The 13987-nt window shown below is 47.8% G+C and overlaps 1 protein-coding gene across 5 annotated transcripts; it reads left to right on the top strand.

Moving 5' to 3' along the window:
* The first annotated feature begins 4438 nt into the window (after nt 1-4438).
* LOC133908004 (S-type anion channel SLAH2-like) lies at nt 4439-12766 on the top strand. 5 transcript variants are annotated; one of them, XM_062350159.1, is made up of 4 exons: nt 4439-4672; nt 10371-11104; nt 11208-11975; nt 12074-12766. In XM_062350159.1, exons 2-4 carry the CDS (start codon nt 10388-10390, stop codon nt 12473-12475), a joined length of 1887 nt encoding a protein of 628 aa, XP_062206143.1. In that variant the 5' UTR covers nt 4439-4672; nt 10371-10387; the 3' UTR covers nt 12476-12766. The 5 variants fall into 5 exon arrangements, with proteins under 5 accessions (XP_062206143.1, XP_062206124.1, XP_062206126.1 ...); XM_062350140.1 differs by lacking the exon at nt 4439-4672 and adding an exon at nt 7918-8161; XM_062350142.1 differs by lacking the exon at nt 4439-4672 and adding an exon at nt 10039-10258.
* The last annotated feature ends 1221 nt before the right edge of the window (nt 12767-13987 follow it).

The raw sequence follows: 13987 nt of genomic DNA, 5'->3' as shown, positions 1-13987 counted from the left end.
AGTACAAACGCGATACCTCTTAAGTAATGCAGACATCTACTTCATTGTGAGTTTCAATGACTTATATGACCTTTTCAAACTTGATGGTCTGGACGTTTTGTTATTATGAATCTTCACATTGTAAGTTCTTTGAAACTAAATATTCATTAATTAATACCATAAGTCTTTAATCTAACTATATTCTTATCTGCAGACACATGATGAAAAAAATAAAAAAGAACAAGGAGCCCATCGTATTTCTTAACCCTGAGGCCATTTCAATATCGGTCATCCAACTTCACCCCGACTACGCTATGGACCACGTGATCAGGGCAATGCAACAACATTCCAAAATGCAGTACCTGATCGAAGCCCACAACACCGGTGATTATTGGATCTTACTGGTCATTTACCTCAAGTGGAACTTGGTGTTGTTCCTCGACTCGTCAAGACCAGTAGGATAAAAAGGCAAACCTGGAGAGCGTGATTACAGCGCTGTAAAAGACTCATCAACGCGTAAGTTCTGCCCGACTTAGTTTACATATTTACCTTTTCTAACATTCAAATGCTTACTAATCGATCTATCTTTATGCAGGGCTTTTGACAAGTACATTCGAGCTCAACCTAACTACAACAAGAAAGACGGCCGTAGACTGACACACAAGATCGGCTTCGCGGTAAGTGCTACCAAACAGATTACTAAATATTCTCTGTTGTTGTTTTTTCCCCTTTTGATCTAGCATTAAATTTTCTTTCCAGCAGTGCCACCAACAACTACCGGGCAACCAATGCAGATTCTATGTTGCGTGGAACATGGTCCTCACTGTCCGAGCAAAGGATATCAAATTCCCCGTTGTAAGTTCAATACAAGATTATTCATAACTAATTTCATTAATTAGTTTAATTCTATAATAACATGATATTGCTTATGCATCAAATTATGCAGTAATTTAATGCTCTTTTTTTTGATGATGGTGCACTCGGGAGATTCGACGACGGATCGCCGAGTTCTTGGTGTCTGAAGTCATCAACCCACACGACGAGTTCCACTATAGAACCCCTAGGTTGTGAGGTCTTATGTAATATGAGTTGATCATAACTCTGTAACATTTGTGATTCTGTAATGAATTGATTGGAACTTTGTAACCTTTGCGATTCTGTGATGAAGCGAGTTCTTATATACCTGTGTTTGTCGATATGGATTTGGATATGTTGTTGTTGTTTGCAGGGAGAATACGGTTGTCAAATCCTGGCTACGCTCCAGGATGCAATCTGAAAGCAGTACATTCCTGCTAGGCAATATATACATCAGTGACGGGTAACCCAGGTTAGCCGTCACTTATGTTCATTACAAGTGACGGGTAACACTTATGTATTTCTCCCGGCACATAGGTGATAGATATAAGTGACGGGTTAAGAGGTTACCCGTCACTTATGTATTTCTCCCAGCACATGGGTGATAGACATAAGTGACGGGTTAAGAGTTTACTCGTCACTTATGTCTACTTAAATATGACGGGTCGAGGTTACCCGTCACTTGTATCGATCACATACAAGTTCCTGTCGTTAATATTCATTTCTCTTGAAATGGTTTTATTTTTTAGAAAAAGCTGCATATAAACCGATGGCGATGTGAACTTCGTCCATCGCTTTCGTTATTCTGCTGTGTGCGCGCGTGCGTGTCCACCAGATCGATCTATCTATGCGCAGCTGAGTAGCTCAGCCCCTAAATACCGTGGAAGCTCACTTTTCATCAAGGTATGTCACTCTTGTGCTGTGCCGCGTCATAAGGCGATCGAGCTGCACCACATGATCGAGGGCAAAATGAGCAATGCCCGCCCCCCAGTGGCGAAGTGCGACGTGATCGAGCCGCCGCTACGGTGTTATCTCTTCCCACCCCAGAACCAGCTGCACGCCGCGCGCGCGCGTCGCCACGGGCCGGACCGCCGCCTTGTGTTTGTGCCTGCCATCTGTCTTCAACTCCCCATCCTCGGCACGCGTGGCCGGATCGACTAATCTGCATGTGTCGATTGCTGCACCTTTATATTGGTTGGTCTGTACGAGATCACCTCCATATCTTGTGTTATCTACGCAGTACAATATATAACACCATCGCTTGGAAGCTCGAGTATAATGCACTTTGCCAACGAAGCATACATATTACATGCAAACAGTTAATCTACTGGTTCATGGAAAACGTTGCATGCATGATGCATGCAGCCCAGGCCAGTACGTGCCTCCACGTGTACACTCCTGCCCAGCGTAATGGTAGGTAGAAATGCCGAACGGCATAAACATGCATATCTGTTCGTCTAGCTCGATCCGTATTGCATGCAGATGCAGGAGGGCTGAAAAGCGCAGCATCTGGTAAGTTCAGATACCGTATCAGATAGGCCGGACCTATCGTTCGTTCGGTATACATGCATAGTATAAATGTTAATATGCATGCGTCAGTGGCCACCCGTTTATGGTACCGAACAATGGCATTACCAGTTCCAAGGCTCAACATCATCACCAACCTCTTGTGGCTCTTCCGGTCGCAAGCGACCCGATCCATGTCAGGATATGCACACGTTGGTTTATTATGCATAGCTTCTTTGTTGGATCACCCATGCATGAAGCCTTTTGAACCATCCAAAGTGGCTGCGTGTGATTCCATTACCCATCGCAAAGGCGCCTACGATTAAAGCAGAGGCAGCAGAGACATAATATGACCTAATGGATAGCAAATGAGAGGTCGATGGGATCACATGTATGAGATTAGCATGGTTAATAGTATTTAAGTACCTAGATGCTACGTGCTCCACATAGAATAATCATAAGTAAACGTCTCAACTTTGGTCAGTTTCGGTACATGTCTGGCCGGGTGAATTGGGTCGCCCACTCACCTGATCTCTAGCTGCTTTACCGGCTCGACTGATCGATCCATCCATCGATCTGGACCCAGTTGTTGCGCAACGCGAACACCGCTGATGAGTACAGTGGCGGATGCAGAGGGGCTCATTCATCTCTCTCTCTCTCTCTCTCTCTCTCTCTCTCTCTCTCTCTCTAGACCTCTCTAGATCTCTCCCTTTTATTCTTCCTCTTCCTCCTCTTTTTCATTTTCTCCCTCCCTTTTTTCTTCTTTCTCCTGCTCATCCAAGGCCAAAAAAAAAATATTGGGGAGGGGTTTTACCGCTTTAAGGCTTTCAATGGCTGCGAAGGGAAGTACCGCCACTAGTCTACCGGGTCGGGTTGGCGAGACGACCCGTCGACCCGATTAGGTCGGAGGCGGACAGCTCTTCTCGAGTCTTCGGTGTGCGATCCAGGCGCGCGACCCGGTCCAAGAATGGTGACTGCTTATGCAACAGGCCAGTGTGGTCTGTTGGAAAGATCGCGCGTGCAAACATTAGCCGGCATGGCGAGGCACATTTTCACACTGCTAAAGAGAGGGAAGAATATCACTGGCCACTTGGTATAGTCGCATTGAACCGAACTGTCAGGTAGAAAGCTTTATACACACTGAACGTACCCCCATATGATGTGACCGTGTCAAATATGTTCTCTGGAGACCGATGGTTCAACTCTGATGTGCTGCAGTGCAACAAACAACTTGCATTAACCCCACCTACTTATCATTGAAGCTTTATTTTGTCATGATTAGATATCATCTCTCATGGGCCATGTATAACTCATTAATTCCTACTACTCTTGGAGTATCTACAGCCACCATTATCTTAAAAAAAAATATACAGACGCCATGCCCAGGTCTAGTAAAAAAAATCTAGATCCACGATGCCGGGTCGGATCAGAGCTAGCATGACAGGTTCGGATCTGAGTTGCACCAAAAGCAAGCAAGCGCGCCTAGTGGCGCCTTTTGGTGCATGCTTCATTGCTTCCGCTCGTCCTGGAAATCCCAGCTGCGTTGCACCCCATGACCACAAACCATGCATACACTCTTCAGAAGGCCAGGCCCCTAGTCAACTACCCCGTGCTGCGCTATGCTAGGTATGGTAGCCTTTTTCACATTCCTTGACGTCGCACTTCACGCAGAAAACTCTGGAGCCACTAACTTTTACTGCTGTGTAGGTGCCCTTGAAACAAAAAGAAGGCGAAAAACAGCAATCTGGCCCTTTCTTCCCCTAATGATTTCCCCCCTCGATGACCTACCTGGACGGCCGGCGAGCTAGATCCTACTTGGCACTCACTAACCCGCGCGTTGGCGGCCTTGACAACAAAGCTACATGGGCGGCAGCGCAGATATGCATGTGGCGGCCACTTGCCGACGCCGTGAAGCCGTGGCATAGCACTTGGCCCGTGTCGCTCACAACCCCATCGATCGTGCGCGACCTAAAATCCTCGCTATTAACTTAGTAATCCACCGTCACTGCCAATGTACACGCACGCACGCACGCACGCACAATCCCCTCTTCCACTTATAAAAGCTTCTGGTATCAGAGAGTGAGAGACGCACTACCGCCAAGCAAGCGCGGCAACCTGCATTGCTCTCCCCCTTCACTCCCCATTCACCAGCTTGCGCGCGCGCGCGGCAGCTGCCGGCCGGCACATCCTTGGCGCAGAGATTCTCGCGCGTGCTGGGCCTGGAACCAAGGGAGCTACCAGCCAGCGCCGCACGTCAAGTTACCCGCTCGGCGGCGGCCGAGCTTGGAGTCTGGCTTCGGATTTCCGCGGCGCCGGCACTAGGGCGGAGCAGGTACGTACACTGCGCACGTCGTAATATATATTCCCTGGTTTCAGATTTCTCCGTGATTCGCACGCACCGCTTTGCCTATGCTCCCGGGTAGCTGGGCACACGTACGTAACAAGACGTGGACGTGAGCGTCCCACGATGAAGAGCGGCTAGCTAGTCGATCGGGTGCCCTGCCGTTTGGTTCACCCTTTTTTATTTGTAACGAGCGACGTGTGCTTGCAGAATTTTTGGTTCACCCAAATACCCAAGGATCCGGTAGACATGTATGTAGCGTCTTGTGTCCATCGTCTGATTTGGTCGAGCCGATCGGCTTCAGTGGCTTGAAGCTTAGTTAAGTAGTATATCGACGTACGGCGAGTACTCGTAATAAGTTAATTCGAGTGCGTTTGTGTTTATTAGCTGTCCCCAACTGACCTGCGCCGATAGATGTGCATACCAATAAATGTCGCTTTCTGCATCACTATGTTACCACTGTCTAGGTGATACGCACAGTTGTACACCGCACACATGCCATGCCGCTGCAGAGTTGCTTGTTCGCACTCTGCCTGCGCCCAGGCCGGTGCTAGTTGTCACCTGCTAGTGACGAATGGAATTATCTAATTTTAGATGAAATAATAATATACTGCAAATGGGACCAAAGATACCCTGTATTGTCGTATATACCCTTTGAGTCAGTAATATTTATTTGAACCTTAACATTGTAAAGTTGAATTAACACTTTACTTTTGCAAAAAAAAAAAGAGTTGAAAATAGTAAAAGTAAGTGAAAGCTAGTAGGCTAAATGGCTAGTTGGTCCCATGTGAGATGTTTGCCGGTTAAAATAGGCCCGGTAACAATATTTAATAATGGGAAAAACCATATTTAATAGTACTAAAATTTGCATGCATATTCCTTTGTGAGTCAATCTACATGTGTTCGCCACCTGGTCCATGACTGAAAATATTTAAGTTTCCTTGGAGCCTGACTTGGCATGCATAGCTAGCACTCCCTTGTCTTTATATACGTCACTTTGTTCTCACTTGAATAATATGTACTCATCATATACTACCTTTATTTTTTACTATTATTTTAGTCTTTATGACATATTTATCCCTCTCGATTTCTTTAATATTCAATCAATGATATATAAGTCATCAATTCACTATATTCATTGAATTAAAGCTCAACTTTCCAATAACCTTTAATATGTACACTCTAGTAAAATACAACCTTAAAAAATATAAAAATGACATTTATTTAAGAATAAAATCAAAATTTTAAAATGACGAATATTCCAGATCGGAGATAAAATATAATATGCGAGCATCACGCTATGGTCAAACAATTTGTTTTCGTGTGGTTGGTTGGAGAGCTACTTTTATTATATAAATTCAAATACGGTTCAAATCAGTGGTCCCCTTTCATTTTCCTGGTGAGATATTCCACCATGGCTACCTTCCAAACAAGGACTAGTAGCTTTCATGTTAGAAATTCAATCAATTTTTTTATGTTGGCTAGCTCGCAAGTACAGAGCTACCATTTTCGTCTTAAGATGGATGACTAGGACATCTACAGTACCCTGTTTCTTGATGGACTAAATATTTTTCTCACTTGATTTTATTTTAGCTAATTCTTGTGTCAGCGTATATAATAGCATCGATTCTGATAGCTCAGTATGGCGTTTATGGGGACACATATATAACTGGCTCGATCAGATGCTAGGAATCGGCTGTGCAAGTGCAACTGGTTCTCCAACCATGCATGATTTAGTTCCTTCAGCATATTCAAGATTAATTCTTTATGCGCAAAAGAAAAGTGCAACTGGTTCTCCAACCATGCATGATTTAGTTCCTTCAGCATATTCAAGATTAATTCTTTATGCGCAAAAGAATTTTTTTGGAAGTTTATTTCAAAAAGCTTGCACCGAGTAGAAAGATAGCACTTTAATTAGCAGCCTGCATTATTATACTGGAAATTCTGTGGCTGATTCTTGCATTATTATATTGGAGATTCTGTGGCCGATTCTTAGCAAGCAAGAAACAATACAGAATAAACAGTCAATTGCATCTAATACAGAATATATTATTATATTGTGTGTTTAAAAAAAACGAAGGCCACATGGTTGTGGAATTAGAGCAAAGGCCGTTCGGATCGGTTTGCATATGTGTATGAGTGTATCCCATTTTCAGAACAGTCCTCTATACGGTATTCATTGCCAATTTGACACAGGAGCGAGCATACGTGCGTACGTACATAGCACGAGGCCGAATATATATCTGCTGCTTCTGCCTGGTCGACAGGCACCCACATCGTCCTGACGTCGTTTTTTTCCAACTACAAATGACGTAGCGCTCAGGTGAATCAGGACTAATCAGGTCGGTACGTACTCAGGATCGTCCAAGAGGAATAAGAATGATCGAGATCGAAAGCTATAGCCTCCGGTACAGATTAAATTCCTTACTTAATAATTTCGAGATCGAAAGCTATAGCCTCCGGTACAGATTAAATTCCTTACTTAATAATTTACCAAACGTTAACAGGGTTATTTTATGCAAGTGAAAAGCTAGCAAAGTGTTTTCGAAAGTTGTTTCTTAACATCTAAGCAAGTTGGGCTGGTTATTCATCGATCACGCGGTCAAAATTCGCCTTTTACCATTCTTTCATACCTTGTTAAGCCATTGCAGTGCAACAAAAAGGTCATAGAACGTACGACCTTCACTGTCCAACTCTCGAATTTCGTCCAATCACCCGTACTCACAATTCGCGTTTCTTGACACCACCGTCACGAATTACTCCGGAAATGAAGCACACGATTGGCGTCGCTCTCGAGATCCCCCGATTTTCTCCTAGATATTAATCCGTGACACCTTAGAAAAACAAACACCCACGGTTTTTTCTTAACAAAAAGCGAACAGCTCATACTGTACCATGGACTTTGTAGGAGGACTAGAATCACTACGACGATTTTGCAGCATGGGTTTTCGTAGTCTACTGCTCCTAGTACTATGTACCGTAGCCCGTACCGCTACTACAAATCCAATCCTGCAAGAACTCGGGAAGGTTTCGGGCACGCCGAACCTTCGTGCGACTCCATTGGTCAAAGGCGAGGGCGGGCCCCAGTCCCTGGCGCGGGGCCGGAGGAGGAGGCCGTGTAGGCGCGCGGTTTGACACTTTGACTCGCCAACTCTCTGTCTCTGCGTCCACCCTGGCTTCCATGAAATGATACCTTTTCCCGTCTAGTTCTAATTTCCCTTTTTTCCTTTAAAAAACCATACACTTGGCATATGCACTTGGCCTGCCTCTATGGTGTGTATATATTCTCTCTGGACGAGTCTCGTAGAGCTAACACCTCCATCGGCCCATTTGCTAGCTTCCATCCGCTCTTCCGGTGGTGCTGGGTGCCAAAGCTAGCAGCAGCTACTGCAGTAGGTTTCTTCTCTTCTGGCTTCTCCCTTCTACTCTTTCCCCAGCCTGCCGATCACTTTCAGCTCGAGGCCACCGGGGAAGCCAAAGGTAAATGCATATGAGCATGCATGCATCCTTGTTGCAGTTCTGGCATGGTAGTCCTTTGTTCTAATCGGATCCCCCCGTTAGCTCCTCCTGCGGTACCTCGAAAAGCCGAATGGTTGCTTGTTCTCTACGAGTTTTTTTAGGAAATTTGATTTTTGAGTGTAAAGATTAGAATTAGCAGTTTAGCACGGCTCGTTGAGAGTTTTCTCACTACTACATAATCTATTTAATAAGATGTCCCTGTACAGACAGATCTATAGAGCTGTCTGTACAAAGAGTACCACAGACAGCTCCAAACTAGAACCGTCTGAGAAAATGATAACGAGTAGTTATAACAAAGCGAGACGTTAGAGTACAGACGGTTACAAACTACAACCGTCTGTACTAATAGTACAGACGGTTCTAGTTAAAAATCATTTGAAAAAAGTACAGACAGTTTTAAATTAGAATCGTCTGTACTATTGACAGTAATAGTACAAACAGTTCTAAATTAGAACCGTATGTAGTCTGTATGTACTAATAATACAAACGGTTCTAATTTAGAACCGTCTGTATTAATAATATTCTGTTCAAACGAACTGTCTGTATTTAACAGTGTCTCACTTATTTTGAACATATATTTTATATTATGAGCATATGAGCCGCTCGTTTTGCCAAAGGTAAATGCATATGAGCATGCATGCATGCATTGTTGCAATTCTGGCATGGTAGTCCTGTGTTCTAATCGGATCCCCGCGTTAGCTCCTCCTGCGGTAGCTCGAAAAGCCGAATGGTTGCTTGTTCTCTACGAGTTTTTTTTTTTTTGGAAATTTGATTTTTGAGTGGAAAGATTAGAATTAGCAGTTTAGCACGGCTCGTTGAGAGTTCCCTGTTCGTTGTTGCATGGTTCGTGGCTGAAAAAGAGTGTACGTCATGAACACGGAGTAGCTAGCATCTAGCCCAGGCCCTGACGTGACGTAGGTATTGCCCAGGATTGTCGGTCACATATAGGGAAGGTCCAATCCGGCAGTGGACGGGAACGTCCGTTGCTCTGCTACTAGATCGGATCGCGATGTGCTCATGTAGTTTACTGGTTTGTGTGCACTAGAGTACTTTGCTAGGGCTGTAAACAATTCTGCCTTCTGCGAGACTGCGACTCCTGAAAGTCTGAAACAGAGGACGAGAAGGTTACAAAATCGCAGCGATCGTTGAGTCAGAGAAGACCCGATCAAAAAAAGTCAGAGATCATCTGACACATGTCACGTCGTGTGGGACAGATTAGCTGTCCGTGATCCTGTTTGGGCTCTACTTCTACACGAGTCCGTTCGTGGACCAGCCTTTTCTGATTCTCCATTTCTCCCTATTCACCTTTCGGAATTGAAACGAGATTGTCAAACTCCTGCACCGGATTCGGACGCGTCACGTCTGATCCTTACCGTCCTGGCACAAGCAAGAAATTGACAGGCGCAGCTCGCCGTCCGTACGCACCTGTGTCGGCCTCTGTTTTGGCTGAACATAGCAGCTCAGCCGAAGCAATGGTGTAATACTAGTACTACTGCTGGAATAAAGAATGCATGCACTGTGTTACTGGCACTTAGCTGTAGCATCGAAGACCAAATAGACCTTTTTTTTTAGTACCGAGGAGGGAGTGTCGAATTTTGACAAGGAAAGCGGAATAGTTTTTTCTTCTACGGCCGATGGCGACGCCTTTGGTTGCTAGTACACTGAACCTTCGGAATGCACGTCGATCGCGGCGAGCAGCGACGTCCCGTCGCCGTCACCGGCCGGCGGCGTGCTCCGCCGCTCCAACAGCAAGCACCACCCGTACACCCGCGTGCGTGAATTCTAGCCTTTCTGGTCTCTTTTTCGCACCGCAGGAGTCCCCACCTGCGGGCTCTATAAATTAACCACCGCCCGCGCCGAGCCGGGGTGCAAGTGGAGCCCGGTACTTGGCGCGTAGGGCACTCTTCTTCTTGTTGGTTATAGAGTCCAGAACCGCGGGTATTCGAGCACCTAGTAGTCGAGCTGTTGAGGTAAGGTGAGCATTAGGAATTAGATCGATATGGCAAGCATCGCCGTACGGGATTGCCGAGCCGTGCTTTGGCCGAATTGGTGTATCTGGTATTGCGATACTTGGTATTCTACTTTTTTCTGATTTCGCGTTTGCTAGCACACATGTGGCTGTGTCGCAATTGCTGGAACTTCTGCTAAACTGAGTATTTTGCATTTGCAGGTTTCTTGAATATCGGTATGGAGTTCAGCAGCAAAGACATCCAGATGGCCGGCCTGCACAGCGAGCAATCGGCGAGGGAAGCCCTCCCGGCGTTTCTGATCCAGGTGCCGTCGCAGACCATCGCCGGCTTCGACTGCGTCGGCGGCGATGCCAACGTCTCCCTGAATGAGGCGGACAATGAGTCCGGGACAACGACGGGCAACCAGGACATTGTTATCAGCATCCCGGCGCCGGCGAGCGCACCACGGTCCGCTCTTCCTGGACGCGCGTACGACGACGCGCATATCCCCTACTCCATCTCGCTCAGCATGCCGGCGTCGCCGTCGGGGTTACACCTCTCGCAGTTCAGGACGTCGGCCGTCCAGCGTGACGAGGCCCGCGTCACGCCGGCAGTGGCGGAGTTCGACGTCCACCCGGTGGAGGAACAGGTGGAGGTGCACTCCCCGCGGCTACTGAAGCAGACGCGTTTCCACTCGCAGCCCATCCTGCTGCACGGGTCCAAGAACGTCGATGAGGCGCGGCGGTGCGACAGCACGCGCGACAAGCGGTTCGACCCATTCAAGACCTTCTCCGGCCGCCTCGAGCGGCAGCTGTCAAACCTGCGCGGCCGGCCTCAGGAGCCCATAGACGCGGTGTCGCCGGAGTCGAAGATCTCCGAGGAGGAGACCGACCAGGTCCCTGGCGCCGACCGGTACTTCGACGCCTTGGAAGGCCCCGAGCTGGACACTCTCAGGGTAAGCAACTACTACTCCATGGACAAGCTGGTCGTCATCGATCTGGCGGTGTTGATTTCGTTTGGGACTGACGTGAAAAATCCGATCTTTTTGTGTCGTGCAGGCGACGGAGGTGCCGGTGCTGCCGAAAGATGACAAGTGGCCGTTCCTGCTGCGGTTCCCGATCAGCGCGTTCGGGATGTGCCTCGGCGTGAGCAGCCAGGCGATCCTGTGGAAAACGCTGGCGTCTGCGCCTCCGACGGCGTTCCTGCACGTGAGCCTGGTGGTGAACCACGTGCTGTGGTACGTCGCGCTGGCGCTGATGGTGCTCGTGTCCAGCATCTACCTGCTCAAGGTCGTCTTTTACTTCGAGGCGGTGCGGCGCGAATTCTACCACCCGATCCGCGCCAACTTCTTCTTCGCGCCATGGATCGCGTGCCTGTTCCTGGTGCTGGGCGCGCCGCGGCAGGAGACCGAGATGCACCACGGCGTGTGGTACGCGCTCATGGCGCCCATCTTCTGCCTGGAGCTCAAGATCTACGGGCAGTGGATGTCCGGGGGGCAGCGGCGGCTGTCCAAGGTGGCCAACCCGTCCAACCACCTCTCCATCGTCGGCAACTTCGTCGTCGCGCTGCTCGGCGCCAAGATGGGCCTCCGCGAGGGCCCCATCTTCTTCTTCGCCGTCGGTCTCGCGCACTACATGGTACTCTTCGTCACGCTCTACCAGCGACTCCCCACCAACGTGACGCTCCCCAAGGAGCTCCACCCCGTCTTCTTCCTCTTCGTCGCCGCCCCCAGCGTCGCGTCCATGGCCTGGGCCAAGATCAACGGCCACTTCGACACCGGCGCCAGGATCGCCTACTTCATCGCGCTCTTCCTCTACATGTCACTGGTACGTACGATTACGAACGAACGAACGATGTGTGACCTATCTACCACGTACGTGTACATTTGATTCTGACCGTTGTTCTTTTGCGACGGATGGATCAGGCGGTGCGGATCAACTTCTTCCGGGGGTTCCGGTTCTCGCTGGCGTGGTGGGCGTACACGTTCCCGATGACCGGCGCGTCGATCGCGACGATCACGTACGCGACGGAGGTGAACAACGTGCTGACGCGGACGCTCTCCATCGGGCTCTCGGGCATCGCCACCGTCACGGTCGCCGGCTTGCTGGTGACCACCGTGTTCCACGCCTTCGTGCTGAGGGACCTCTTCCCCAACGATGTCTCCATCGCCATCACGCGGCGAAAGCCCAAGTTCAGCAAGATCCTCGCGCACTTCCGCTCCTCCAGCTCCGACATGAAGGAGCTCGTGTTCTCCTTGTCCAAGCCGTCGCAATCCGAATCCGGCGAGACCGATCCGTCGGTGATCTGTGCCAGAGCAGAGCCTTAGATCAATCAACCACGACCCCGCTGGCTCGCTGTACATAGTGGATTTTTTTTGATCTGTTATGCAGGACGGCAGGAGGGATGGTAGTTGATCGGCCTGAGGACTAGTCGTGTAATTAAAATGGTTGGACGTACGTGGAACGGATATCCTTGGAGCATTTTGTGATGATGAGGAATTTGAAGATACGATGTGCAACTAGTACATGCAGGTCGGTCGATAAGTTTGTAAATCAACCAAAATATATGTGTAATCTATGTGGACTTGAGTAAGAATAAACCATGAACATTTTTGTTACTGCCTAGTAGGTCTAAATGTGTATCAGTAGAGATGAGCGGGATTGCTTCCAAGTTTGACTCGGAAATTGACAGGCACAGCAGAATTAACAGCATGCTGTAACATGCCATCCTTTCTGGAACGTGAGTAGCAATAGCAAACGAGTCTTGACTTGAGATCAGGCCGATCCTTTGACAGACAGCCGAATTCTTGTGGAAACCTCGCACACATCGATCGATCGGTTCTGATCTGTGACTGATAACGTTTGCCACGTTCAGATAGAGATCTTCCGTCGGCGCTAGCTACATGCTGAACGACCTCGCCCAACGCTTCTGCTGTGATTATCCGTTGAAGGAGAAAACTAATATTCAGTCGAGTTCTACACTTGCAGCGTGCGCCGCCATTGACTAAAGCGTTCTCCCGAGGAGCTTGTTGATTGTTCATAGTCCAAATCCTGCCATCTAGCGTGACTTTTGATACTCAAGTAGTCAAATGTGTGTAAATATGAGTATCTTTGTGGCCAAGACGTGTTCCATGGAAAATTGTACGTTAGCTGAATCCGATAAGCTTCAGGTCAGGTGCAGAGCCCCTGCACAAAGGATGGGTGTGGATTACTGGATCCCATCAGAGGCTAACTCGCATGTGGCAGCATGAAAATTAAAATGCGTTGGAAAAGAGAGGTCAAATAGTAGCACTTTTTATTTACGTATGAGACCTCACTAGTACCATTTTTTCGGTAGGAATAAGATCAGGTCAAGCGTGTTAGTACTCCAAATAGAAGCCCTGGGTCCGTAAGTGAGCCCAGTTTGGTGGGTTTACGCTAGAATAGGCCCTTGGGCCAGACCTATTCCTACTTCTGCAATTTTAGCAACTTTATCTTCCGATTTTGAGTTTGTTTAAGCCCTGCGACTGCAAGCAACTGAGCAAGTGCAGACAAGCCTCATACAACAGGGACACAGACGAAAGTAACTGGTGAGCTTCTGTATTTTTGCAGAGGTTGGAGGAAACGAACAGGAAAACGAATTGTGCGTTCGGTAATGCTGCTTCAGTATGACTTGAAGGCCTGAACACTTGAGTCATTATTTTCTTACTCCTTCTGTCCTAGTAAATATTCCTGCAGTAATCGGTACTTCCTCCCATTACAAATGTAGTTTTTTTTAGCCTTCTCAACTCCTCTAAATGTAAGTCATCCTAAAACTTCTACACATCTTTTACCCTTTTCTTTCTCCCTTCCTCTTGCTT

This window comes from Phragmites australis, chromosome 2, assembly GCF_958298935.1.
Source record: "Phragmites australis chromosome 2, lpPhrAust1.1, whole genome shotgun sequence".
NCBI classification, from domain to species: domain Eukaryota; kingdom Viridiplantae; phylum Streptophyta; class Magnoliopsida; order Poales; family Poaceae; genus Phragmites; species Phragmites australis.
Note: the sequence above shows the minus strand (reverse complement) of the source record. Positions and strands in the feature narration are given on the sequence as shown.